The sequence below is a fragment of the Grammomys surdaster genome, unplaced genomic scaffold (assembly GCF_004785775.1).
Source record: "Grammomys surdaster isolate TR1022 unplaced genomic scaffold, NIH_TR_1.0 125635, whole genome shotgun sequence".
Lineage (NCBI taxonomy): Eukaryota > Metazoa > Chordata > Mammalia > Rodentia > Muridae > Grammomys > Grammomys surdaster.
This window is the reverse complement of record NW_021620473.1, coordinates 1,972,996-2,000,684: the sequence shown is the minus strand read 5'-3', so window position 1 is coordinate 2,000,684 and position 27,689 is coordinate 1,972,996. Positions and strand designations below refer to the sequence as shown.

The window sequence follows — 27,689 nt, the reverse complement described above, 5'->3', positions numbered from 1 at the left end:
CTTCTGATTCTCTGAATCCAAGCCTGGAAATCCAGCAGCAGGTATTCATGGATCCGAGGAAGAACTTCCTTGTATGAAGGCTATTTGCCAAGATCTCACTCTCAGTATGAGAATCTCCTTTTTAAACTCATCCCCAGGGTAGAGTTGGGGGTAGGAGGTTTCAAGAACACCAATAAGCATCTTCTAGATGACAAGGTATATAGCAGCTGGTGTCCGATGTAGGGCTGGAAGTATCAGAGCCTGCCCCCAGTACATGCCAGGGCAAAGGAGAAGTTAAACGTTGGCAGATGACTCACTCTCTGCACTTGGATTAAGACTGAGGTGAACATCAGGAATGCGCTCGAAACCCATCCTAATCACCTGTCAGTCTGGCAAACAACAACAACAAAAACCTCACTGAGCCTATTTAGTATTGTTTCTGTGACCCTGGGACCACCTACTGCCCCATGTGGAGATTTTCAGGGACAGCATCCTTGAAGAAAATTGACTCTCCCTTCCCTAGCAACCATTAATTCCCATAGCTCCTCAACTAGGTGATGGAATTTCATAAGCCCCACCCCTATCCATGCTGGGCTTCTGGTTGGCTTGATCCTGTAGGAGTGTCATGCATATCACATCTGCTATGAATCCATGTGTATCGTGCTGTAATGTCTGGAAAATACTGTTCTGCTGGAGACATCTACTCCCTGTGTCATCTTCCAAGGGGATTCCATAGTTTTGTGGAGTGATATAAAAGTCCCAATTAGAGCTGATCACCCATGATCTCTTATTCTCTGCATGTTGTCTAACTATGGGATTCTGTATAAATAACCAGCTGCTGTAAAAACACACTTCACTGATGAGGGTTGAGGGATACAATAATCTGTGGGGATAAAGGTAAGAAGGTCAAAACACAATTTAATACTATGTTCATTTAGCAGAATAATAGAATCTAGCACTACAGTCCTTAGTCCATATGAATCTGCATGTTGACATGAAACTAAATCATGCCAAACACATAAAGAGGAAACACACAAAGGGTAAATTTAAAACTAATATGACATGTCTAGGAAGGAATGGGGACAAAATGAAACCTTGATGTTTAATAAACCCACATCAACAGAAATGAAGTGGAGAGTTATTGGTCCTTGTGTTATATACAAATGGAGTCTATCATTTCATCCATTACAGATAACATTGTATTTAAAAGAACAACTTTTGCAACCAAAGGAAATGTACTTGAATTTTGAGTGGGTACATATTACAAGCATTGAATAAGAACAGTAACTAAAGGATCCAGAGAAACATGTATAAATATATAAGTGGCTCAAAAAAAGCCATTTAGTCCTGTAACAAAACAAATAGAGGATTTAGTGTAATTGAGCCACAGGCTCATACAGAGTTCCAGCATGCTGTCATTGGCTCCCTAATTCTCATGAACGTGGAACTTCTCCTGAGCCAATAGACTTGACGCTCATAACGAGCAACACTAAAAAACATTCAGCCCAGAGAGGACCCAGACTTCCAGTGATCTCCACACAATTCACCCAGATCCATTATGCACAACTAATTGGAAAAGCGTGTATATGATCCTTTCTATGAAGAATTCCACAGAACACTGGCCAGGATTAAATGGATGAATGTGCTCAGAGAAACATCACTTGCAAAAGATTTTTATATTAATGGATCTTTTCTATAGGAGATGCTGTGAGAATTCAAGCATGTGGAATTGCTGGTTAAAAATTTAATATTTATCTAAAGGGAAAGGACTTGCCTGGAAACATTTTCTTTCTGTCTCTGGTCTTGATTTTCTTCTATACCTATACTTTGCTGTGCTTCACCTTAGAGGCAGAAGAATAAGGAGTGCTTCAAATATCCACTTAGTGGATGGAAAATAGGATAGAGAGGCAATCAAAAGAGCAAAAGGATCCACAGTAACTTCTCTGAGGCTGCTACTGACCACTGACCCTACTGTGCAGCAATGCTCCCCTCTGTGATTTGTAATCTTAAAATATGTAGTAGGTATGATTAAATTTTGAAGTACCCAGTGCTTCTCAGTGGAAATGCAAATTTGCAGAGCCATTCTTCATGTTCCAATTCCCCTAGTCTAGGGGAAGTGATTAAAAAATATATTTTTAATTCTTTTCTGACAAGTTCTCACTTGTCTGAAATGTGTTGATAACACATCCACTTCACGTTGTGTTCTCTTATTCTCTTATCCATTACCATCCACGGCTTCCTCCTCCCAACTATTCCCATCCTACCCCCATGTCTTCGGTTTTATATGTGCAAGATTGGTTCAGATAATCACAGACTCAGTATGTTTATGACTGCAGCTGCCTGTTGCATCTAGATGACAGTGTTTCTACATCCTGCCCATCGTCTGGCTCTTGCATGATTCTGCCTGTTCATTCTCAATACTCTTTGATCCTTGGGTAGAGATGGATCTATGCACTATTTTTGTTTTAGGCAAAATTTATTTCTTTATATTATACAATTTATTATTACTCAAAATATTGAACTGCATTTAAATATTTTAATTTATTATTTAATTGCATAAAACACACTCCAAAACCTCTTACTACTTATCAATACAATTTCATGAAAGTGATAGCTTAACTTTTGGAGTTAGACATTGTATTCTTTATACAATAAACATTTGACATTGACTATTATAATTTTATTAGGTCTTACTTTCTTGTTTTATTTCCACATCTCCTTAATGTTGACCTCTAAATGAAGTAAGAATATACATCATAAGCTATGAGAAGCAATTTAAATAATACTCTCAGTTTGGTATATTTGAAAATGTCATTGACCCCAGATCAGCTTTAGATTGTCATCCAGATAATTGGGAGTAAAAATATGTATTTCATGATAGCCATGGGAGTGATCAACTTTAATCCAAGCAATCTGAAGCTGAGGCTGATAAATCACTCTGAGTTGAGGGCCAGCCTGGTCTAATAAGTCAACCAAGCTTATATCACAAGATTTTATCTAACAAAAGAAAACAGAAAAAAAAACCCTTCTCTCTTTAATGTTTCTTTCAAGTATTAAAATACCCACTGAAAAAGATTAGCATCATTAGTATATAGAGATGGCATAGCATTAGCAATAGTGTCTGCAACTTCATGATGCTTATCACCATTCTTCCCAGTTTAAGGAAACAAATGGGTTCTAGATAAAAACTAAAAATTCTGTTTCTTTTTTCCTTTAAAATATAATTAAAATTAAATGTATTGCAAGAGCTGTTATCACTAAGTTTACTAGAGTTGAACAGGAATTCTTAGCCTCCACAAGGCAAGTCTACCATGATGCAATCTGGCACTTAAAAAAAGACAAGCCAATTAATTATTGCTATTCAATAAACGCTAGGTAGTTTGTTGATAAGATTGCAAAATGTAGAAACAATGGCCCAGTCAGTCATTGATTTACTTACTGAATATTCAATGTAGCTAAATTTGGACATCTTTTTAAAGGGTTAGTATGCAAATGTACAGAATACACAGTGAAATGTTACCTGTTGGCCAGAGTGAAGAAAGGTAACTTTTTTGTGTGTTTTGTTTTTTTGAAACAGAGTTCCACTGTATAGTCGTGAATGGCTAGAGGCTCTCTACATAGATCAGGTTAGCTTCCAACTCAGAAATATATCTACCTCTGCTTCCCACCTCCTGCTGAGATTAAAGGTGGATGCCACTATTCCCAGCAAATGGCCTCATTTTTAAAATCCATGACATGAATTCAGAAGCTTTTAAGCCCAAAGGAAAGAAGACAGTATCTATTCTTATCTATAGCATTTGATAAGTATACACCCATCTACCTGACTAACAGGGCTACATACAGCATCATGCCCGTTTTCCTAAGCTATGATGTGATATCCAGACTCAGGAAAGCACAATGCAGTGAGTGTATCTCTGAAAAAGTATGGCAAAAAATAGATGTTTACTTGCACATGCTAGTGCAAAATATTACAAATGTCTCATATGCATAGGCAGGGCATTCCCTATCACCAGATGGACTAGACTTCCCTAACGAGTGGCACATGTAAATGCTACATTTAGTATGAACAGAAAGGTGCATAAGAGGAAACATACTGATATTAACTGCCTTGTATTATTGAGTTCATGAATGATAATGTTCCCAATAAACCAATATTGAAATAAAATCCTAAGCACACTAATAATCCTCCTGCCAGAATTATTTAACATGCTTTACTGCAAAGAACAGGTGCTGCTCATTCAGATTCCATCAACACAGCAGATTGTAATAACTCCAGTAGTTTTGTGAACAGCTACTGGGTTGATGATAAGTAGGGCAGGTCAGTTCATCACATCTTATCTCTAATTAGTACTGAATAAAAACACACACAGCAAATTACAGCAGGGAAAAGACTTGACCTGGCTAAGCGAGATGCATTGGAGTGAGGGTGGATAAGATTCCATGTACAGAAAGAAAAAGCCTATTATACAGTATAGTCATCAAAACGAACCAGCTTTGGAAAATCCACTATCAAAACACAATGTCAGCTCACAGAGACCCCTGAGGGAAACAGCTTCCATTTATTCTCTTTGAGTTGCTTCCCCCACTTACATAAACACACCTGAAAAACAGGTCAGATTCATCTTACCTTTTTCACAGTGGCTTCCTGTGAATCCAGAAGGACAGACACATTTGTTAGGAGCCACACAGGTACCTCCATATCTGCAACCCTCTTCACAAAATGCTGTAATGGAAGCGAAGGTTTTGTTTAGCTAATGTAATCGTATATATATATATTCTTCCAGGAAATACACCTGGAATTGGCATATTCAAGTTTTTCTATACACACAAAGAAATAAATATAACAATATGTTTCTTTATATGAAATCAACTGAAATAATTGGTTTAAGGTGTTGCACTTAAACCTGACATGGGCTAAATGAGAACTGGCATTGACAGAGGGTCCTTCTGCCGTCATTATGGATTTATTTGAAATAATCTGAGACAAATAGCTCAAAAGTGAAAGGTGGGGCTGGGAGCAAAGATTTTTTTAATACCCAGTGTCTTAGAACCCATTTTTTCTCAATAAGTATCATTTATATTATCTTTTATGACAATATATTCTTTACTTTTTCAAATGTATCTTTGGTGCTTGATAGTTTTTTTTATAAAACAATAAATGTAATGAAACATTTACACTTGAATATTTAAGCTGGCTCCAGTATTTTGCCTCCATAAATAACTCATTTTTCTCATAGCTAAGGTGTTTAGCTCACCTCAAATTCTTGACTTAAGAAAATTATCTGAATGTGAAATATGCCTTGATAGGGTGTGGACTTAATTTCCACATTTTACAAAGCTATCCAAACCCATCTAAGACCCTTGATGTTAATTGTAAATGTGATACAATATAGAATAACCAATGAAGAGAATCCTAATGAAGAATTTCCTACATCAAACTGCCCTATGGGCTTTTCTATAAGATATTATATTAATTGCAAATTGATATAAAATGACCCAGTCCGGTGTGGGTACCACAGTCCTCTACACAGGGGAACCTGAAGAGTACAGTAGAAGAGGAAGCTAGCTGAATAAAAACAAGCAGGCAAGGACCCTTGGGTCTAATCTCTACACTTAACAGTAGGAGAATTAGCTGTTTAAACTCACCCCTGCCTTGACTTCCAGCAGAACTATGACTTGGAACTCTGAGTACTTTACAAACTTACATTCTTTTCATTAGGAGGCTTTATCATTGAAACAGAAATGAAACCCAGATTTTACCCTCAAATATTTCTCAGCTGTTGGGAGGCTGGAGGTCTCTAGTTATGCACCCATAGCAAAGCAGCACTCACAATTGTCCTTTACACACAGTTAGCACCCTGACACCACCGCCATGAGGCCCTGAAGGACAGCTAGCTAAGATGCGTTTGCTCATTTCTATGCCCTAATCTCAGCATCTGTCTCCTGGTAGTTATAGAAGATACTTGCTGGATGGCTTATTCTCCACTTTTCAGGTTGCTCAGGTAAAAACAAAATTTCCACCCCTGAAATTCTGCAGTCCATCCATCCAGGATAAACCACTGAAGGGTGTTACCATATAACCTATCATGTGATCTGTTGACTAACACAATCATTAAAACTTGCTATTAATGAAGCTGATTGGCACAGTTAAGATTGAGTTCCTTTCAGTCGTATGAGAGCTGCACACACAAGAGTTTTAAATTTTAATTGTAGTAAGAAAATGTCACCCTGGAAAAATGTCCTGGCCGTATGTTGCCATCATTGCTTAATTAATATGAGTCTAGCTATAAAAAGCCACAGGGTGTGTTTAGATAGCTGAGAATCAGCCAAAGGGGGTAGAACTTATCACAATGTTGCTGTTTTCCGCATCATTTACTATCTCTTGGGTAGATTCATATTCTACAGATTCAGCGATTAATTTTGAGCTGCTTTCTGGGCTAGAGGAGAGTGCAGACCTTGGAATTGAAGGACTATTTGCTACTCTACAGCATCTTACCACACTGATACAAGAGAAAGAAAGAGAGTAAAGAAAGATTTAGGCAAAATCTGCTTTGGTGTATTCATCAAGAGACCTATATGCATCTTGAGAAGTCACACAGTGTATGCTATTGTGAAAGGCATTTTTAATGAGATATTTAAAGTATACTTGTGGATCACAGGAACATATCAAAGTTTTTCTGCAGAGTAAGAGTGACAAAGGGAAGCAGGTGACAAAGTTCAGGGGGTGGCAGAAGATGGCAGGGCTGGAAGGAGAAAGTTCAGCTTGACTTTCCTTAGTATACAGATAGATATTACCTAGGATCTAGGGACCTTGTTAAAAGATGAGTATGTATGTGGTTTTGGTTTTATATAAAACTATTTCTTATATAAAAATAATAATATGAAAATCTGTGAGGGGCCTGTGAGGCTTTTGTGACAATCTGTGAATATGTAAAGAGTTCTTTGATGATGAGTTTGTAGTATAAAGGACTTTACCTAGATTGTGCTGTGTGCATAGTTATGTAAAATTAGTTGGCAGCAGCATCATGGTGACTATGAAGTACAGATTGGTGTCAAATCATTCAAAACTTTCCTGGAAACTACATAGATTCAACAGCTAAGAGAAATGGCTATTCTCCTAGGAAATCCACATTTGTCCTCCAGCATCCACGTATTGATGCACAACCATCTGTAACTCCAGTTCCTGAAGAATCTAGTGCCCACTTCTGTCCTCTGCATGGACTACATGCCTGTGGTGCACAGACATACACACAAAGAAATCACACACATACATAAAATAAAATAAAAACTTAAAGACCTTTAAAATAAACCATCCTTACAAGAAGTTTTCCAACACATGCTGATGATATCAATATTGAAAGTTGTTACTGTTTTGATATAAAAAATGTTCAAAATGAGGTTCAGAAAGCAAGACTACATTGTCACTCACTGGCAGAGCTATGACTCAAGCAAACAGCTTCATCTACAAAAAGACCTTTCATCTGTTACAATACAAGCTAACCTGTAATCCTATGCTCAGAAAGGTAGGTTTATTCTTTTGTAGATAGTTCTATAATAAATAAGAAGGTGAATATTCTGTTCATTTAGCTACTTGGTAATACTTACTTTTTTTCTGTCTGCTTACATCTCTTATACATTTAGGCACATAGCAATTTTAAAAGAAATTTATCTGGAATAAAGAAAGAAATAATTCCCCCTCCCCTTGATCATTAGATGAAAAAAAAAGAAAAAATTACAACAAAAGTAATTAAAAAAAAACAGCCTTGTCATTCAAAACTTAACTACCTTAGTAAAATCAAGACACAGTTCTCTTGCTTTGATTTATAAAATACCAAAAAGAAGCTGCTCTGTTCTAGTTTAAACATAGTTGGTGATCACTAGTGCCCTGAAAGGCTTTCTTTTTTTTTAATTTTATTGGATATTTTATTTATATTTCAGATGTTATCCTCTTACCTCATTTCCTCCTGCCCAGGAACCCCCTATTCTATGCCCCCTCCTCCTGCTTCTATGAGGATGTGCCTCTAATCAACCCCCACTCCCACCTCCCCACACTCGAATTCCCCCACACTGGGCATTCAGCCTTCATGGGACCAAGGACTTCCTCTCCCACCTATGCCCAACAAGGCCATCCTCCCCTGCATATACAGCTAGCTGGAGCCATGGGTCCCTCCCTATGTGCTCCCAGGCTGACGGTTTAGATTCTAGAAGCTCTGGTTGGTTGGTATTATTACTCTCCCCATGTGGCTGCAAACCCTTTCAGCTCCTTCAGTCTTCTCTCTAACTCCTCCATTGGGAACCCCATGATCAGTTCAATGGTTAGCTGTGAGCATCCACCTCCGAATATGTCAGACTCTGACAGACCTCTAAGGAGACAGCTATATCAGGCTCCTGTCAGCATGCACTTCCTGACATCTACATCAGCGTCTACCTTTGGTGACTGCACATGGGATGGATACCTAGGAGGAGCAGTCTCTGGACAGCCCCTCCTTCGGTTTTTGTCCCACACTTTGTCTCCATATTTGCTCCCTTGAGTATTTTATTACTCCTTCTAAGAAGGACCGAACCTGATAAGCTTTCTTGACCAATTATCAACCCAACCAACATTACAAAGGAAAGTCTATTCGGAGACCTACAGCTTGAACAGCATAGCTTTGTGGGCATCAGAACTAAACATGCCATGCCACTAGTGTATTCCTTCTTGGCTTCTACACTGAGCTGTTAGAAAGTCTATAGCCCACAGTCTGCCTTAGGCTTGAGAGCTATGTGAACTTTGGCACAATAGTTCATCTCTCTGTATCTCAATTTCCTCATTTCTAAGGCACTGATGATTACTAATGATGTTTATTAATGATTATTAATGATGATGTTTTGAGAGGGTGAGATTAAGTTACTAACTTCAGCCACTCAGCACAATACATGAGCACAATATCCTCATGACCAGGTTTGTCACCGGGGCCAGATAACAGTCATTTTCTAGTCTTTCCTGACTCAATGGCCTTAGAAAATAAATAACCACAGATCTGAGATCTTAACTCCCTTACAAACTCAGAGAAATTCTGTGACACGGGTTTGGGACTTAATAAGCTGTTTATTTATCAGCCACGATCCAGAATCTGAAGCATGGCATAAAGAGATTGAAGAAAGGCAATGAGATTACAGGCTTCGATCTGTTGTCTTAGTGCCATTTGTTATTAACTTATTGCCCTGAAGGAGATGCTTGATCAGATCAACTCGAAGAAGGTATGCTTCTGTTTTTAAGAGAACTCTTTATATTTGCAAGGAAAATGAGATCAGAAACCTCACAGTGGGATTTAATCCACAAGAAGAATGGATGCTTGTGCTAGAAACAATCCTGGCATGTGAAATCAACTGAGGTATGCACGGGAACCAGGTGTTACATCCAATAACTGTGGTATACACCAATAAAGAGTAATAGCCCTTCACACACTGAACACGTCTCCTGGTCCTCTTCAAGTTTTACTGGCATATACTTAGTTCCTAAGCATCGTAAAATCCTGGCAAGTGAGCATCCTTCCTTGGGTTTGTTTCTGACCCCTCTCTATAACTAATTTTTCGTGGTCCATCCCATGGGTCCATCCCATGGGAAATAAGGGTGATGTTTGTTTGATAAAAGAAGCAGGAGATGGCCATAGAAGCACCTAAAATTACAAGCAGGCAAACCTATCATTTCTAATCTAATCTAGACTTATGCACAAGGCAGCAATTAGGCTGTTAAACTCAATTGTTGATTTATTACTAATAAATCAAAGTCAGATTCAATAAATTATAGTTGACTCGGTCATATGCATTAAAAGTTTGAAGTAGGTTGAGCTGAACTAAAACCTGGTCATTTCAACACAGCACTGTGCCAAGTTTCCTCTCTAGGGAGCTGGTGGCCTTAGGGTCACATCAGCCTTCTGTACCCTTTTGATATAGTCTCAGACATAAACTCCCATTCTCAAATCAGTTCTGCCAACAATGAAGGGGATAGTATCTCCTCATGTTTAGTTTCTTGCTTAATTCTTAGTCTTTTTCAGAACAAGTAGCTTATCAAAGGGGCCTTCAAAGTTCTTTGGGTTGGCAAGGTAGAGCTAGGATAAAATCCTACTGTGTCCTAAGATGTCACTTTTCATACAACGGAGAGGAAAGCCCTGCACAAAGAAGAAAGCCTTGGCCTAAAATGTCAGTAATGATGAGATGGAAAAACTTTTACTCCAAGTTACTCAGCTAAGTTCATTAAATAAAGTTACTTGGTTAGGTTCACTAAATAAAGCTATTCAGTTAAGTCCATGAAATATTGCTGTGACCAGAATCCTGTTGTTTTATTCATCCCCTTTTTCTTTCAACGTTGCTTTTCTTAATCTTTCTGTAAAATAAACTGAAAACACAGAGACAAGTAGGACAAACAATCATTCAGAACACCAATCAGTGATAAAATATAAAACATGCAACTGTCTTCAGTTCTCACTGGTTGTCATTCAAGTCTCCAGTCCATGATGCACTGCATAATTTAATAATTATTCACTTTCAAACTCACCATCAACTGACAGTTAGTAGTGGCTGTGGGGCAGGTGTGTCATAAAGGGCTGTTAGGCTCCCACATTCCACATATGCTCATGCAGTCAGTCCTGCATAAGCAGGAGGTTATACACACAAAACAGACATGAAACTACAAGGAAAACTTTGGAAAAGATCAGCGGAAGAGGAAAGTGGAGTGAGACTCAAGGGAATAGAAAATTAAAATGGCTGCAATCTGTAGCCAGACTTTTGGCTACTTTATGGGTTACTATTTCAACCACCCTTCTCAACCCTAATCCCTTCCAACACTACAACAGATAGAACAGAAAGAAGAAGACTAGAGAGGAAATGTGACATCAATATCATTAAATTACTTCCTGCTGATTAGGAATCAAATTCCTTGGGAGCAATTTAGGATATCTCCAACAAAAAACATCAACCAGAAAACCATGAATAACAACAGGTAACAGCAACCACAGGAGCAGCAGCAGCAGCAGCAGCAGCAGCAGCGGTAGCAGGAGGAGGAGCAGCAGAGGGTAACGTACCGTCTTGAGGCTCTTGCATTTATATACCCTCTCAAGAGTCCCCAGAATTCTAAATGTCATATGTTTGCAAAATCTATCTACAGCTGGCAAAATCACACCCCTGCCAGAGCATAAGGTAAATCATAGCCTGCTGCTGTGGATAATCTGAAGCAGCCCTGTATCCCACACCTGGGATTTAAACAAAAACGTACAACCATAATGTTTCCATTTCTATGTTCTCACTACAATTATTTATGTGTATAAAACTGTCAAGCAATAAAAATAAATAAAACATAAATATCAAACTTTAAAAATACTTGTTTTCACTTTTAATTATATATATATACATACATATATATATATATATATATATATATATATATATATATATGTATGTATTTCTATAGGGATAAATGCTTATGAGTGCAGTTGGCTATAGATGTGAAAAAAAAAGACTGTCAGTTCCCCTGGAGCTAGAGTTACAATTGTGAGCCACCCAATATTGGGTACTAGAACAAAACCCAGGTCTAGAAAAGAGTAACTTGTGCTCCTAATGGCTAGGCTATCTCTCCAGACACACCCCTCCCATACTCTGTTTTTAAAAGCAAAACAAGTCACTTTCAACATGATCAGTTGTAATACCAGCAGCTCCCATGGAAGTTTCTGCTTTTCCCTTCAGTACAAAATTGTCTTCTTAGGAAACTTATTCCATGGCAGGATTCCATCTCCTTATTACAGCATCCTGGTACACTCATGACAGACATTTATCAGATGAAAATTCTAGCTCATACCTAAGCAAGGCGTCAAAGCTTTTGCCTCTACTAAGTGGATTTGGAAGTGGGAGTTCTCACGGCATCTCCAAGCTGTGTCTGTTAGGGCTTTCCTGTCTCTAGTGTGTAGACAATAAACTGGGTACTGAGAAATCTATACCTACTCAGGAACATTGTCCCCTTTCCAGAGAAACCTACACTATAACAGCAGACAATGGCATCATAAATGTGTATAAAAACCTACAGTAGCAGTAAGAACAGTTGGGGACAGAGAGAGACTATAACTGGGCCAAGAGGTCTGAGACAAAGCTTCCCAACAGAGCTAATGCCTACATCGGGTCTAGAAAAGTCAAGGGGACTTTTTGCTAGATGGTTCAGGAAATGTGACATTTCTGGCCAAGGTTTTTCATGAGGGAAGGCGCTAAAGAGAAAAAGAAAGTGAGATGAGAGGCACAGTGGTGAAGGAGAAAGCAGGGAGCCACAGACAAGCAGAAGATGCTAAGATCTGTGTGTCAGCCATCACCTTGCCTTAAAACTTCATCTGTTTCTCAGGTTTGCTTCCTGGTCTCTGTCTATCAGTTGGCTAAAGACTATGCTTCCATAGTGGTATCATTACACCATTATAAAATGATTAGAAATAATCTTTTAAAATGTAGACCCTCACATATACATACACACATATACATCAAATACATGTATATACACATATACATTTGCATACATACATACATACATACATATGTATATGTACGTGAGGTAAGCCAAAGACAAATAATTCTCCTCTTATGTAGAATTCTTTGTGATATTTTCTATACTGTCCTATTCAGTTTTGTCTGTTTGACTCTGTTTTGCCCGACACCATTTGTAAATCATCTATGGTCCAAGGCTTTACTTTCACAATCCACTAAACCTATGTCATTAAAACATATCTTGGGCTAGAGAGAAGACTGAGCCATTAAGAACATTATAGCTCATTCAGAGGACCCATGTTTCATCCCCAGTCAGGCTGCAGGTGAAATCTAGCTTCCAGGGAGCTGATGTCATCTCCTGGCCTCTGCCAGCACTATACACACTGTACACACATGTGACATACAGGCATAAAAATGAAAATAAAAGGTTAAAATTAACTATAAAATTGTTTGTTTCACATACTGTCATGACCTATGTGTCATTGAAGCACACAGTACTTTGTAAGAGAATGGGGCATTTGACTATGCTTATACAGACTCTAAGATTTTAAATTTAGACGAGTTTAACTCTAGAAAGGCTGACAGAAGAAGACATGTTGGGAGTAAGGATTTCAGTGGGGCAAGTAGGAGGGCTAAGAGAGGGGTGGGGGTGAAAGTTGACTAAATTTCACTACACAAGCAGGAAACTGTCAAACAATAAAACATTATTTAAATTTTAAAAGTGATATAAAAACAGTGTGCTTTATGTGCTGTATCCATGGGTGTCTTTGCAACACACACACACACACACACACACACACACACACAAATGGCACCCAAGGCAGAGAATATTTTTCATCTAAATCTTTTTACAAAAGCCCCCTGTAACAGAAGATACACTGCAGATGGGAAGGGGAGATTGGGAGGTGAGATAACAAGCCCCTCTGCATTTGTTTGCTTCAACACACATGCTTTTCTAACCAGATCTTGACGTTCTGAAGGACCAAAGTCCTGTATTTTGCAATTCTTAATTCATCTATACTTTTGCCACAAGTTGTATGAAACCTGCTGCCAATACCCAAATTCTTTACGTAAAGAGCGATGGATTTTGATAATAAAATCTCTTTCATAAACTATGTAATGAAATTTGAAATAATTCTTTGAACATGTCAAACCAGTTCAGCACATCTTGTGCCACATAGCCGGTGTCCTTAGCTGCAAGTGGCCCCGATAGCCTTTCATCTGAAGGCCTAATAGACTAGCTTCAGGAAAGGCAGTATCTTCTCTACTTCAGCAAGGAAGAATCATTCTGTCTGGGGATAATTCTAGTTGTATTGACTGGTAGACTTCTACCAGTCTACCAGTATCAAATACACAGGATAATTTTCCCAATGACCCATCGAGCTTGGGATATCAATAGTGGAAAATCTGAGAGAAGGCAAACAGTCTTGTATGCAGTTATTTGAGAAAAGCTTTGGTATCAGAGATGATTCTGAGAACCAGGACACCAACAGAAACAGAGCAGATAAGGGCACATCAGCTTATAGGCTCAACCCCCAAAAAAGAGAACATATAAAATAAACAAAAATGCAAATGAAAGTATATGTTATATTTATTATAAATGAGAAGGTCAAAAGTCAGTTGGGTGTGAGTAGAAGTCTATTGAAAGTCTCAAGTCATTGATGTTGATCACTAATAAGGGTTTTCACTAATAGTACACAGGGAGTAGTGACCCATGCAGTGTCCAGCAGAAGAGCTAAGCAGACAGAGGTTAGAGTAGGTGCAAAGACCCTGAGGAACAAAGCATGTGCTTCAAATATTGACTCCGAGGTCTTTACAGTACCATCTGCATCTGGTCAGGAAGAGGCTGAGAGGAGGGGAAGGCTATCTCCCCAACAAGCTCAAGAGTACACTCATAGCACTAATGCCTGAGCTAAACTGGAAAAAGTAAACAATAGCCAGGCATACTGGGGCTGGGTGTATTGCAGGCTGGAGAATGAACATTCTTAGCTAAGGCATAAAGCTGTGGGACAACTAGGAAGAACAAAGAGTGCTTTCAGAATTTCCAGATATAAGAAGAAGCCCTGTCTCTGCTCAATGTGTTACAAACACTGACTCTGGTCTGATTCACAGAAGAAGCTATGCCGTGTTTTTAATGTCTCCTCCAAGTTAATGTTTGTTATAAGTCTCCTAAGAGGGCTAAGTACTGGTTGGGTTCTATACCCTTATGAATGAAATATTGCTGTGACCTCAAGAAGTTTCTTTTTCCCCCTTCCTCTCTGTCAACCATGGAATATCTTCTATTCTAATGCTGTCCCATCCCAACTCCCTTCAATCCCCTCACACCCACCTACACCCACGGACTTTCCATTCTCCAGATCCATGTGGAATATGTTTCTGCCCATTACCAATTATCCAATCTCTTTAATTTCTTAAAGATACATAGACCAATTCAAGGAAATTGGTTTCTGCTTGTTTTCCTCATAAGGCACCCATCTGTCTTAGAAGGGATTTAAGATTCTTGTTGCTTATCTTCCCACTGTTCCAGTTTCATTAAGAAAGTGTGTGGTGGCTTTTGCCCAAGAGAGGACAAAAGGGCAACATCCAAATGGGCTCAAAATTCTCAACTACAGAAAGACAGATGATCAAAGGAAAGCAGAAGAAGTGTGTCTGGAGGCACAGGTTTGCAATTCCAGCCACAGAGGACAGTAAGGGGATAGGAGCACATGCTCTACGGGCACAGACTGAGTTCAAAACCAACCAGGGCCAGTTAGTCATGGTTTCTTACTCAGCAAAATGTGAAAGGGAACTAGGGAATGAGTAAGACCCTGAGTTCACACCCTACTACAGGAGAAAAGGTTTGAAAAACAATAATGATGACTCATTATTAATGTCAAACCTGAAATGTGTCACTTGTACCATGCTCAAATACCCCAGGCACCTGGGCACATGCTCCTTACAGCCTATGACTCAATTAGTGCATATGAGTATGACTCAAAAGCATAGGCTTTGCTTTCAATCTTGATTCCTCTCCTTTGTTGTCTGACAAGTCATTTAATCACAGCAAGGAGAGAATCTACAGCTGACTGGGGACAGTGGGATTAAAAGAGACAGACTAGGTAAAGTCCTTGGCAGCATGGCCACACATCATAAGCTCTCAGGCGAAGTTAAATCTTAAGACCATCAGCTTCTTTCTCTAGGTTGACTAATGTAATTCAGCATTAGCTGCCCAAGTACAAAGGTGGTTGCATCCTTCCTTCTAAAAAGAGGTGTGTATATCTACTCTATGATAGGAGATTCCTCACCTCTGAATTCAGTAACAAAGAAATTATTAAGTTATTGGGACAAAACCTGGAACAAGTAATAGAATAAACTTATGACCGTGTTTGAAAATCAAAATTCATGAAATTAAGTCAAGAACTAGGAATATAGCTCAGTGATAGAACTACTTTCCTAGTATGTACAACACCTTGGGTTTAATTATCAGTACTTAAATCAATAATAATAGTAATAATAATAATATTATTATTATTATATATTATTATTATTTTAGACTTTCTATGCTATAAAACTTAAGAACAAATCATCTATCACAACAAGAAATATAAATCTAAGTAAATTTTGATGTTGAAGGTTCCTAGGAACCCTAAGAAATAAGAGGCTGGAAGTGCTCTTGTCACGACAAGCAGTGAACGACAAGTCCCAGGTAAGAATCGGAAGGGCTCTTCCTATACTGCTTTTTAGCAGTACTTAGATCACTCACACAGGTGACAGTCTGAAGACCTGCAAAGTAATAAACCCCAGCAAAGTGTCTTGAGTAAAAGACTTTTTGCAATCTCATATAACTGCACGGAATTTGATACTAACTCCTGTGGAATGAAACAGTAATATGGGTGGGCTAGAGTTCTTAAGTGGGCTTTTCCTTTTCTCATTTTCACCAGGTAGCCCCTGAAAAACTCCACAGATATCACCTCCCAGTAATCTTTTTTTTAAGTTAAATGTATTGTCGTGTGTGTCTGTGTGTGTGTGTGTGTGTGTGTGTGTGTGTGTGTGCATGCCTGGGAAAGCTGAAGAGAGCAAAGAGAGGCGCTTTGATCAAGGAAAAGTTAATCATGAGGCTGAATGTAAGAATTTATGATTACAGGATTCTGGCCATGCTTAGGGTTAGCACATGACAGTCCATGATTATGAGAGCATGTCAGCTCTGACCAAATGGGAGGCAATTTATTTTAGATATTAAAGCAGGGGCAGAGGAGAAAGATGGAGAAAATGGAAATGAGGAACAGATCCCTGTCCCAGTCACAGCATTCCTTACTTCAGCCTCTCACATCCACTCCACCTTTTTAAATACAAGGTTTTCAGTGGACATCTTCTGGGCAGTCAGTCACAGGCTGTTTCTTAGCTGTGTGATGTGGGACTTGTGGGAACCTCTGTAGCCTTCTCTCTTTCCAAAGAAACTGTTCTGATCTCTAAGGCTACCTGAATTCATGTGTTCACTTCCAGGCATTCACAGAATAGTAATTACTGCTGGGACTATAGTTATATAATTATTAGTTACACACTTACACACACATGGGGCAAGCTCTCTGGTGAGAGACACACCACTATGAGTAAAATAAAAGCAAAGAAAGCTGTAACTTACAGGGTGGTCAGGCTATTCTTTATATTTTATGGAAAAAAATTTGTTTCCATTCCATTCTTGAAGACATTTTTTAACCTGGGAATTCAGCCTTGGAATGATTAATTGTGAAGTAATGCATGAAATGCAAAGTCTGCTTCTTGTAGACACATACACACACAAATATATTTTTTCTTTCTTCAGCTGCCTTCAAGGTCAAACATAGGGTCCTCTTGAGTGGGTACTTCTGATTAATGTCTGCACTCAATGCCGCTCACACCTGCCAGGCTCGAAGCCTCTCCAATGCTTGGTTATTGGCCCTCCTAGAAGTCGAGCTGTTTCACATCTACAGCACAGGCTGCCTTCATTCTTGTGCTAATGTTATTTTGAAAGGTTTAAGCTCAGATCCCTCACAGTGTATTTCTAATTTATAGGCAGTATAGACAGGGTAAAAACACAGTCTATAAGAATGAAGGAATCCTGAATCTGAGCTGAGCAGTTATGTGACCTTCAGCAGGGTAGCCATGTTTTCTGAGCCGTGGTTCCCCTCTTGCTGAATGAAGACCTCCTCTTCAAGTTGTACTGGAGGTGAGACAGTAAGTTAAATGCAAAGCCAGTGGTATGAGGATTGATGCATCCTCCCTCTCTACACTGGTCCCTTTTATATTCTCCATGGCAGTCCTTTCTACAGCCTTACTCAACTAGGTTGAGCTCCTTATACATGCTGAGTCTGCATTTTATCCACTCCTTTAGCACACATGACAGCAGCTATGGAGAAACAGAGCAAAATGCTTTTGTGTTTATTTCCTGTGGGCATAATCAGGATGTTTTCCTAATGCCTATCTTTTTGCTCAGTGGAAAAGCTTCTCACAACTTAGCTCTCAGTGGAGAGAAATCTACATCTGGTGGGAGCTTTCAAAACTCTTCCTCAACCCTCTGCTTATGGTAAGTAATTTAGTGCAGCATTGTGGGAAATACGTTGGTGGCTCATCCAAAGCTGTAAAACATAGAACTAATGCATGATATACCATGCATTCTATCCAGCTGGGAAATAGAATCAGTAGGTAAAGAGATATACTTACAATTATTGCAGCCTTATTCACCGTGCCTCATACAGAGATAGGATCAAGGAAAGTACTCATAGATTCAATGAATAAAGAAAATACATGTATACACAATGAATTATTACTCAGCCACAAAAAGGATGAAATTCTATCACTTATGGAAACATGGATGCTCTTGGAGGTTATTATATTAGATGAGACAATCCAGGAGCAGGAAGACAATATGACAGAAAGTCATTTCTATGTGCAGGCTAACTGAAACTGATCTGAAAGGAATAAAATGTGATTATCTGAAGCTGGAGAGAGACGGTACATAGAAATTGAGGGGGAATTGGTAAGCAAGTACATTACCGTTGAGAAGAATAAATTCTTGGACACTGCTGTAGAGTAGGTGAATGTAGTTAATAACCACTGACTGACTAAACACACCTCCAAGGATGGAGTCTAAATGATAATCACATGAAAATGATGAAGTTCTATGACAACAGACGTGCTAAACACCCTAATTTGACCATTACATGGTGTACAGATGAGTGAAAACACCCACCTCATATCCCACATGCATGCAAAAGTTATCAAGTATCAATGCAAATGTTAAGACTGTTCTTAAACATTGCTTTTATGTCTACACTGGGCAAAGCATTGTAACTTATCAATGCAATAAAATTTCAACTAAGGTGGCAGGAAAATATCCAGGCAAAAGGGAGAATGACTGATATACAGAGCCCAGCAAGTATCTATAGAGAGCAGGGGAGTGGAGCTAAACCTCCCAAAGAAGGCACTGATGGCAGGAGAGCTTCAGGATCTATGCCATTTGCTCTGTGAAAGAAAGGAACTAGGGGCAAGAAAAGTTGGATAAGAACAAAATTTTAGAAGAGAAGGTAGCCTATAGTTAAAAAAAAAAAGCAACTTCAAACAAAATGGATCAATTTGCTATTTATATACCCCACTGATTAAGGACTCAGTCCTGTTTCTCTTTCTTTTTTTCTTTGTGTGGATGAAAAGGAAATGAGTCTACTACTAGATCCCACCATAGGCCATTACAATCTGTTTCCAAGAATATTATATGCATAATTTATTTAGTTTTTAAAGGAAGCATGGATCTGACAATTCTCATTAAATATTGCCTTTTCTTCTACAAAGCATTGATCTTCAAGAGACAATTCATTCAATAACCATCTTCTGAAGTCATAGCAAGGGCCAGAAGTGCCATCAACACTGACACTGTAACATAGGACAGAGCAGGTAATGATTCTGATCTTAGAAATTTTAGGGTTTTTTTTTTTGTTAAATAAACACAATAGAAAAAATAAAATTACAGATACGAAAGGGAAAAACAATGCAGGGTGAAAGGAAGAGCAGCAGAGACGTCTATTTAGGGTGACCATGAAATGATGAATACTGACTTGACATTTGAAAGCACTGAGAAAGAAGAGGGAAAGAGGGCCAGGCAAATATACGGATGGATGGCTTCTCAGGTAGAGAGAACACTGCATTGGGGAAAGGCTCATATTAAGTACATCTGAAGATGGCAAGGACAAGTGAGTCACAGTCACAGATCGAGTCGTAGAGAACATAAGCAGAAAGCCTCAGAACTTATCAGCTATACTAATGTTCTGAATGCAGTAACTACCATAGCACCCAGCTATATCATCCCCAAGGTAGATATCCAAGGAATCAAAGGCAGCACTCCACAGAGATCGGTGCATATCTATGTTTACGACTATACCAGTCCCGATGATCAGGTCGTGCCATTGGCCTAGGTATTCATTAACAGATGAGTAGACTTGGACTATCATTTATCTAATATGAAAATTCAATCATGTTGTTTTTATGAAACTTGTCGGGATTGGGATCAGCCTGCTAAGTGAAATAAACCATACCGAGGAAATCAGGTATATAGAATATGAAACTAACCAAATAATGAAAATAGAAAGGGATATAAGGGAATCCAAATGGGAATCATGGAAGAAATAGGAGGGAATGGGAGAGAATGAGAAACTAAATACAAACCCAAGGACCTTATATGAATGTATGAGTTAATATACACTGATGCAAGAAGCTGGGTCATTACTGTGAGTAGCCATTTGAAGGATCTGTGCTGACCAGTGGATTTATATCACTTAGGTTTAAGCAGAATCTACCTCATTCCTATGTTAAGAAAAGTTAACTATGGATCAGGACAAGAAACAGAGGGAACAGATGGCCCAGCTTAGAAAGCTACGCAGCCATTCAGTCCCCATAGCTGATGTGATGAAATGGAAGTGTGAGGTGCCACAGGCTGTTTGGATTGTTAATACATTTAAATACATGAACTGGCAGGCCACAGAGTGCAGACACAATCTTTGTCTCAGTGAACAGAACTGGATGGGTAGCAGACTCTTGTCTTCCTTTAGAACTGGGACTTAGGGTTTTGTTTTCTAGTTGTGATTATACACATTATTTTTAAAGCAGGATTTTTTTTCTACAATGGTAAGTCATTTAAATTACTCCTTGGTCTCCAAATATTCCCTGAACAGAGACACACACTCATACTGAGTTCCTCTCCAATCTCTGTCCTCCAGAGGTTCAAGGTTTGTAGTAGTTCCCTAGAATTGTGGTGACAGATCCCCACAAAAGGGCAAATAACTTAATTCTCTCAGAGTATAAAACCAACTGTGGTCAAGCAATGCTAATTTCTGCAGAGGTTCTGAGCAGGGGGTTGGGGGTGGGGAAAGCCCAAGAATGTTTGATGTAGCTAGCATGTGGATTTACATCTGCAGTCTCTGCTTCTCCCTTCCTAAGGTATCCTTCTTACAAGTATCTTTTTTATCCAATCTCTACTCCAGTTTTCTTATATTGACACCAGCCATTAAATTTAAGAGGCACACTGAATCCCGAATTGAACCTCAAACTTTCTCACTACATAGGCAAAGACATTGCTTCCCAATAAGGCTATATGCACAAACACTGTAAGTTATCATATGGACATGCCACTACGGTTCATTCTTAAACCAACTACAAGGCTCTTCCTTTATTCTTCCAGAGAACTTTCCAATGGCATTCATTACAGTACCCTACAACGGTCTTCTTACTAGTCAGTTTGCCCTAACAGATTTGAGCTTTGAAAACATGCAGAGCCTATCTTTCCAGTCTCCATCCTTGGTCCCAAGAAATTCCTGAATATCATGCATAATCAATTACTCTTAATTGAGCACATTAATTACAAATCACTGAGTAGATTTATACAAAATGAAAAGTTTAGCTCAGCCTCACCAGGCAGATTAAACTTCCTGTTACCACTAGACAGAACTTTCCGAGGGTTTTAATATGACATTGGCCTTTTACAAATGTTTGGCTTCTATTTCCTTCTTTGTTAGAACATTATACACAGGATCATTGACACTATCAATGTAACAATTGATAATGGTATCAATGAAAACACCAATATGCATTGGTAAACAGGGGAGGGAGCTTATTTTTCCTTATTAGAGATAGATGATTTTCCTTACATAACATATGGTAATTAGTTTCCCCTCCCTCTACTCCTCCCAAGAACTCAACCCTCTCCTCTTCTGGATACATCCTACAGGGGGAGTTTTAAATCCACAGGACATGGCATTTCTTCAGTATTAGTAGATCTAGGACTTTTTGAAAGCTGCCTTGTAAAATTGTGTTCTCTTCATCCATTAGTTACTCACAGTAGGACTGTTTTCCATTTTCCAAAACTGGGAACAGAATGATCCAGTATCTTGATGATGACCGGTTCACATTTATTACAAACTTGGTAGAACCTAGAATCACCTGATAAGTGGGACCCTCAATCAACAATTTGCCCAGATCAGGCCTATAAAAGACTGTCTTGAATGGTGACTGATAAGGATGGCCTCAGCCCTGGGCAAGTAGATCTAGGGTACATAAAGACGTGATCTGAGCATGAGTCTGTGGATGAGCAGCCTTCCCCAGTGGCTTGTGCTTTGAACTCTATCTTAAGTTCCTACTTTGACTGTACTTAGTGGTGGACCATGACTCAGCACTGACTTCTCAGTTGCTCTTTGATCATGGTGTTTATCATAGCAAATGAAATCAAGCTAGAGCAACTATATTCAATTTTTATGAGGTCATGGAGGCTTAGGATAAAAAAAGGGGGGGAGCAACATAGTAACCCTTGTTTGGGGCATTTTCTAGTTTTATTGTCCCTAGCAGTAAGTATCCATTTCTCTAAAACATAGACCATTTCCCCTGACATACTTGTTATACCACAAAAAGCAGGGGAAGTTGGCACCAAGTACTACCATAGCTAATCCATCTTTATCCATGTCTTAAGGCAAAGGACTGTTTTATAGCTGCATTCATGCTCATGTGCCAAGGCTCGGGGGTCTGCTAAAATTATTTCCTTGCTTTTTAACAGAGGCAGAGAACCAATCACTACTATAAAATAGGTTCATGGAGACCTGCAGATAGAAAGAAAGAAGGTGTGAAACTGGGCAGGTAGGGTACTCTAAATCCAAGATAACACTAATCCCTTAGAGATAATGCAACTCATCTAGTATCCAGTATCCTAGAATCTGCAATGTTTACAAATAAACCAGCTTTGTTCTATTCTGAACTCATTTCCTGTCCTCTAATCCTTTAACTGATGGAGAGAAAGATCCAAGCCCAGCCAGGACCAGACATCTCCACTTATGAAAATGAAAGATTGGTGATTATCACCTTTGGGTTCTGAGAACTTGGCATGAAGTAGACCAGAAAAGAAAGACAGAAAAAGAAGGTTCAGTGACAGCAGCAGGTGTGTCAAGGACAAGAAACATGAAACTGAGGACCTATAGCATTTCAGAGACAACATGGAGAGAAAAGGTAAATGCAGGTACAGCCTCCCCGTGTACAAGTCAACTGAGTTCGAAGCAGCAGTCCATTGAATATGATTGCTACTGTCTATCAGATTTGTGAGTTCTGCCACCCATTCAGAAATAACAAGTGAAGAGACCAATTCTTCTTCATTCTAAGAACTACAAGGTGAATAGCAATGATCACAATCTAAAATGCTGTAAAGTATTTATTGAAAGGTCCAATCAATTTATGTACATTCTTTTGGCTCCTTGGGACACTACTGAAACCAGATATGGCCATACTGAGGACACTAGTAACCAACGTGTACTAAAGTGGAGTATCAAGATGAACAATAGGGCAGTGATGAGCTGTAGCCTATACTGCAGTGTCTCCACATAACTCAAGCACACAAGGAAAACAACAGTACATGTTTATTCAGAAATATGCATGCTGAAAGCAAACTCCTTGTGGTTCGCATTATGTACAAAGAGTCTTTTACTAAGCAAATGATAGGCTAAGTTCTTTATAACTTTTAATATTAAAATGATTCTTAGACTGAGACAAAAACATTTTAAACTTAAAATATATGTGGTAGACAATAAGCTTGAGAACTTTATGAAACTTCGAAGTGTTTTCTGAGGTTTTCAGCAAATGTTCTTCTGGGCACCATATATTCTCAAAGCATTTTACTTTCTGATAGAGGAAGGTCTAAGGTCGATGCTGACAATTCTTGCCAATAGATTCAAGCTAGGAGTTGTGAATGCTATTTTGGTCCAACTAGACAGACTATGATGAGCTTAACTATTCACACAAGTGCTAATGTTGCCGGCGTCACGAATAAGCTGACTATTTCTTCACCTGTTAATGCTACTAGCACCCATGAGTAGCATCCCTCATAGAGGACAAAATTGCCTTTGAAGAAAACAATTGTTCCTCTTATGTGTATTTAAAATATATATGATAGACAATAAGCTTGAGAACTTCATGAAACTTCAAAGCTAATAAACTTTCACCTAAACGTTGATGTTCTGTCATCCTGGGTTATGTTGTAGAGTAGGCATGTGTATGTTACTGGCATGAGCATGGATGTATGCACGTGGAAGTTGATGTTAGATCTCTTTAATTGCTCTTCACCTTTTTTTTTTTAAAGACAGGTTTCTTACTGAATATGGAGTTTACTGATTCAGCAAGGCTAGCCAGCTAGTGAGCTCATGGGATCCTTGTCTCCACCTCCCCATCACTGTGATTGCAGACATGGAACACTATGCCTGGCTTTCTATGTGGGTACTGCAGACCTGCGCTCATGTCCTCGTGCTTAGCAAGCTTACTGGCCAAGTCCATTTCCCCCTTGACAGTGCTGTAGCAAAGACTCATCCAACACCCTCTCATGTACACATTCTCTGTCACAGTTCTACCTGTTCAGTCACACAGAGTGTTCAAGTGCTTCTGCCTACAAGTCTGGAAGCACCCTCACTATTGCCCAAAGAATTCTCTCTTGGCAGATATTCAAAGCCATTCATAATCTATCTCTAACACAACTTTATCAAAGTTTCATCTGTGCCTCAGCATGTCTTGCCTACTTGTAAGACACTACAGCTCTATCCACTAGATGCTTTATAGTAAGTAGTTCCTGTGGTTTCTGCCTTGTAGTTCCTGCTGTCACTCCTTATCCAGCTTGTGTGTGTGTGTGTGTGTGTGTGTGTGTGTGTGTGTGTGTGTGCTTTGCTCTTCTTTATTCACATTCTAAGGCCCAAATCATTCATTTCTTTTCTTCCTTCTTGCCACCTCAGCAGTTCACTATCAAGAGAGAGAGAGAGAGAGAGAGAGAGAGAGAGAGAGAGAGAGAATATAAAACCTCAAAGCTGAGATGTCTACACATGCCTGCAATCCAGCTACTAGGAAATCCGAAGGATTATGAATTCAAGATCAGCCCAGGTGACCTAGAGAGCTCAAAACTGATGGACAAACTTAGTGAGAATGTATTTAAAAAAGAAAATGCAAAAGCTCAGTGGATGTAAAGGTACAAAAGAATATCTTCACACAAAACCAGAAATCACTTGAGCAGATTTCTGCTTCCTACCTAACATTTTCTTTCTCAGTGATCGTACCAAATGGAAGGCTGGGACACAGCCATACTTCAGAATTCATTTCCCCAAGGGTTAACAAACAATACTGTTTCCTGTGTTCAACCCTCTGCTGTGACAGGTCACAACGACACATGTTGGTGGCTCTCTTTGGATGGGTTACAAGCCTTGCTGTATACCCTTTCCAGTTCTGAAGACTGGCAACCTGTTTGCAATCAAAATACTTCAACATAAATTTTTATTTCCTGAAACCCTTTGGTCCACTGTTTCCACTGACCATCACAGTCAACCCTAGGTATTCACTTTCCATTCTGGGTCAGAGAAAAGCTGGCTCAACTTCAAATGATGAGAAATAAAAATTAAATCAATAGAAATTTCTTACCCATAAAGATACAACACTTATTCTGTGTGATATGTCTCTAATTCTGTTAAATTTTAAAACTGAAGATATTAAAAGAAATGTCAATGAAAAAAGAAAGATATTATCAAGTAAATGTCTCTTTGAGGCTTTACTCTGCAGAAAAGCTAGCTTCTAATCACCAGGAAGAATTCTCCTGCTCGCTTTGCCTGGAACTCTAGCCCCAAGTTTTTTACATGGTCCATAGGTTAACTTCATCTTACTGTCAGATATATACTATCTCCTTAGAAATGACTCCCAGGACCCATCACTATTCAATGCCAACACTGCCACTCTCTGTGCACTCCTTATAGTACACCTCTACCATGGCATCTTAGTGTCAGCCACAGCAGCAGCAGCATGACTAACCTTATAATGCACTTCAGTTTCACCAGAGGCTTTGATGAGCATGTCACAGACTGTGTATACACAATCCCTACATATTGCTTCTCCATCAGTTTTTCCTCTTACATATAGTGCTATGGGAACACAACAAAAACAAAACCACCTAAGTAGAGAGATGATAAATAATGTCCCCTACAATCATGTACATGATAAGTGCTTGTGAGTCAGGTCAGGTTATTAATACAATCTTGCATCGTAAAATGTCTAGTGAATATCTTGGGGTTTAAGTGTTTTCTGGCCATTATCCATACCTCATTAATAGTACTAGTTAGCCATCAGTTAGTCAGAATTCCCTTAACCTCTGCTCCCAGTTCATGTAGTTGACAGTCGACCAAGTTTTAATGGTCTCACATCAATATGCATATAGGCAGCACTAATTAGACTCAGAGGATTATGAGGGGGGAGGGATAGAATAAAGTTTGTAGAGGAAGGACTGAGGGAAGAAGGATTTAGATGGGGAATGAGGGCAGCATGGTTATTGTACAAATGTATACAATTCTCACAGACTAAATAATGTGGAGGGAAAAGCTCCCAAAGCCCCACCCTAGATCAAGAGCTATAGGCAATTAATGATACTAAGGTAGGGAGAATCAGTCTTTTCCAGGGACAAGCTACCTGCTAGTTTATCCAAATTCAAATTATCATCCCTGAACACATATACATATAAGCCACAGTAAGTGGTCACAATAGGTCGCACGTATACATAAATATGCATGCACCTAAACGTAACAATAGTAAGTAAAAGAAGAGCTCCTGAAGTTGAGGAAGAGTTGGAAGACATGGGAGGAGTTGGAAGGGAAAACATGGGACAGACAATAAATATAATATTTATTATAAAATTCTCAAAGACATAAATGCTTAAAAAGATGGAACATACTTGTCTAAGCAGATTTATAGGAGACATTCTTTGTGACATTGGGTCTGGAAGTTGTGAAAGGCATTCTAACTAGAACTGCTTAGCTCATACAACCTTTGAATTGCCCCGGCCCTCTTCCCTTTTGTCTTCCACTAGGTCACTACCATTCAAGCTCTTAGGAGATCAGTGGTTCAATGGAAGCTCGACAAGCACATCTAACGTGATCTTCAGTATGTCCTTAAGCCCTCAAAACATCACATCTTCCAAGAATCAATCACCCTCAGTAGTGCTGAATGAATACTGCTTCCAACTATGACACTTTATCATTGGAGGATTTAGGGTCAGAGCCTGTGCTGCAGCCCTAACAGGCTAAGCTTGACTCTCTTCTCCACGATACCAATTCAGGCCAGAATAGTTAGAAACACAGAAAGGAGAGTTATTCAATATGACCACACAGCGAAGATGCTTATCTCAATGTGTCCTATAATATCCTGGTATGTCTTTCAATTCTAACAGAAAGTTTTAGGCTTAGGCTGAAAAAGTATGTGTAGCTAAGCAGTCCTGGTCAAGATTTCATTGTGTGCTTCATTTCCCCATCATCAGCTCAGCTCTAGTGTGTCCTGCAACATTCTCTGATAAATAGAACCACATGACTCTTTCCTGGCAGGTAAGTGTCTCCTCTGACTGACAACAGATCTTCAGTCATTCCTTTATTGTACCACGAGACTCTTGGGGACATTTTAATTTTCCATTGTCTCACTATTAAGCTCAGCTCAGCTGTGCTTGCTAACAAGGTGTATACAATCAAGCAGTCCCACAGTTTCTAACACCAATATTCTGATGGCTTGTCAAAAGGAGGAGCACACATTTCTCTTTCAAATATCTCCTCTCAAGCCAGCAATATTGCTTAGCATGTAAGAGACCATGCTGTCCAAACTGATGGATGGCCTTGATTCAATTCCCAAAATACAATGGAAGCAGAGAACTGATTCTCGTA

The 27,689-nt window shown here is 39.1% G+C and overlaps 1 protein-coding gene across 3 annotated transcripts in view; it reads right to left on the bottom strand.

Moving 5' to 3' along the window:
• Positions 1 to 27,689, bottom strand: part of Nell1 (neural EGFL like 1) — an 829,837-nt gene that overhangs the window by 171,203 nt on the left and 630,945 nt on the right. For all 3 annotated transcript variants that reach the window (XM_028787438.1, XM_028787439.1, XM_028787440.1), the window contains one exon: positions 4,607 to 4,702. In XM_028787438.1, coding sequence (XP_028643271.1) covers positions 4,607 to 4,702 — 96 coding nt within the window. The remainder of the gene's footprint in view (positions 1 to 4,606; positions 4,703 to 27,689) is intronic.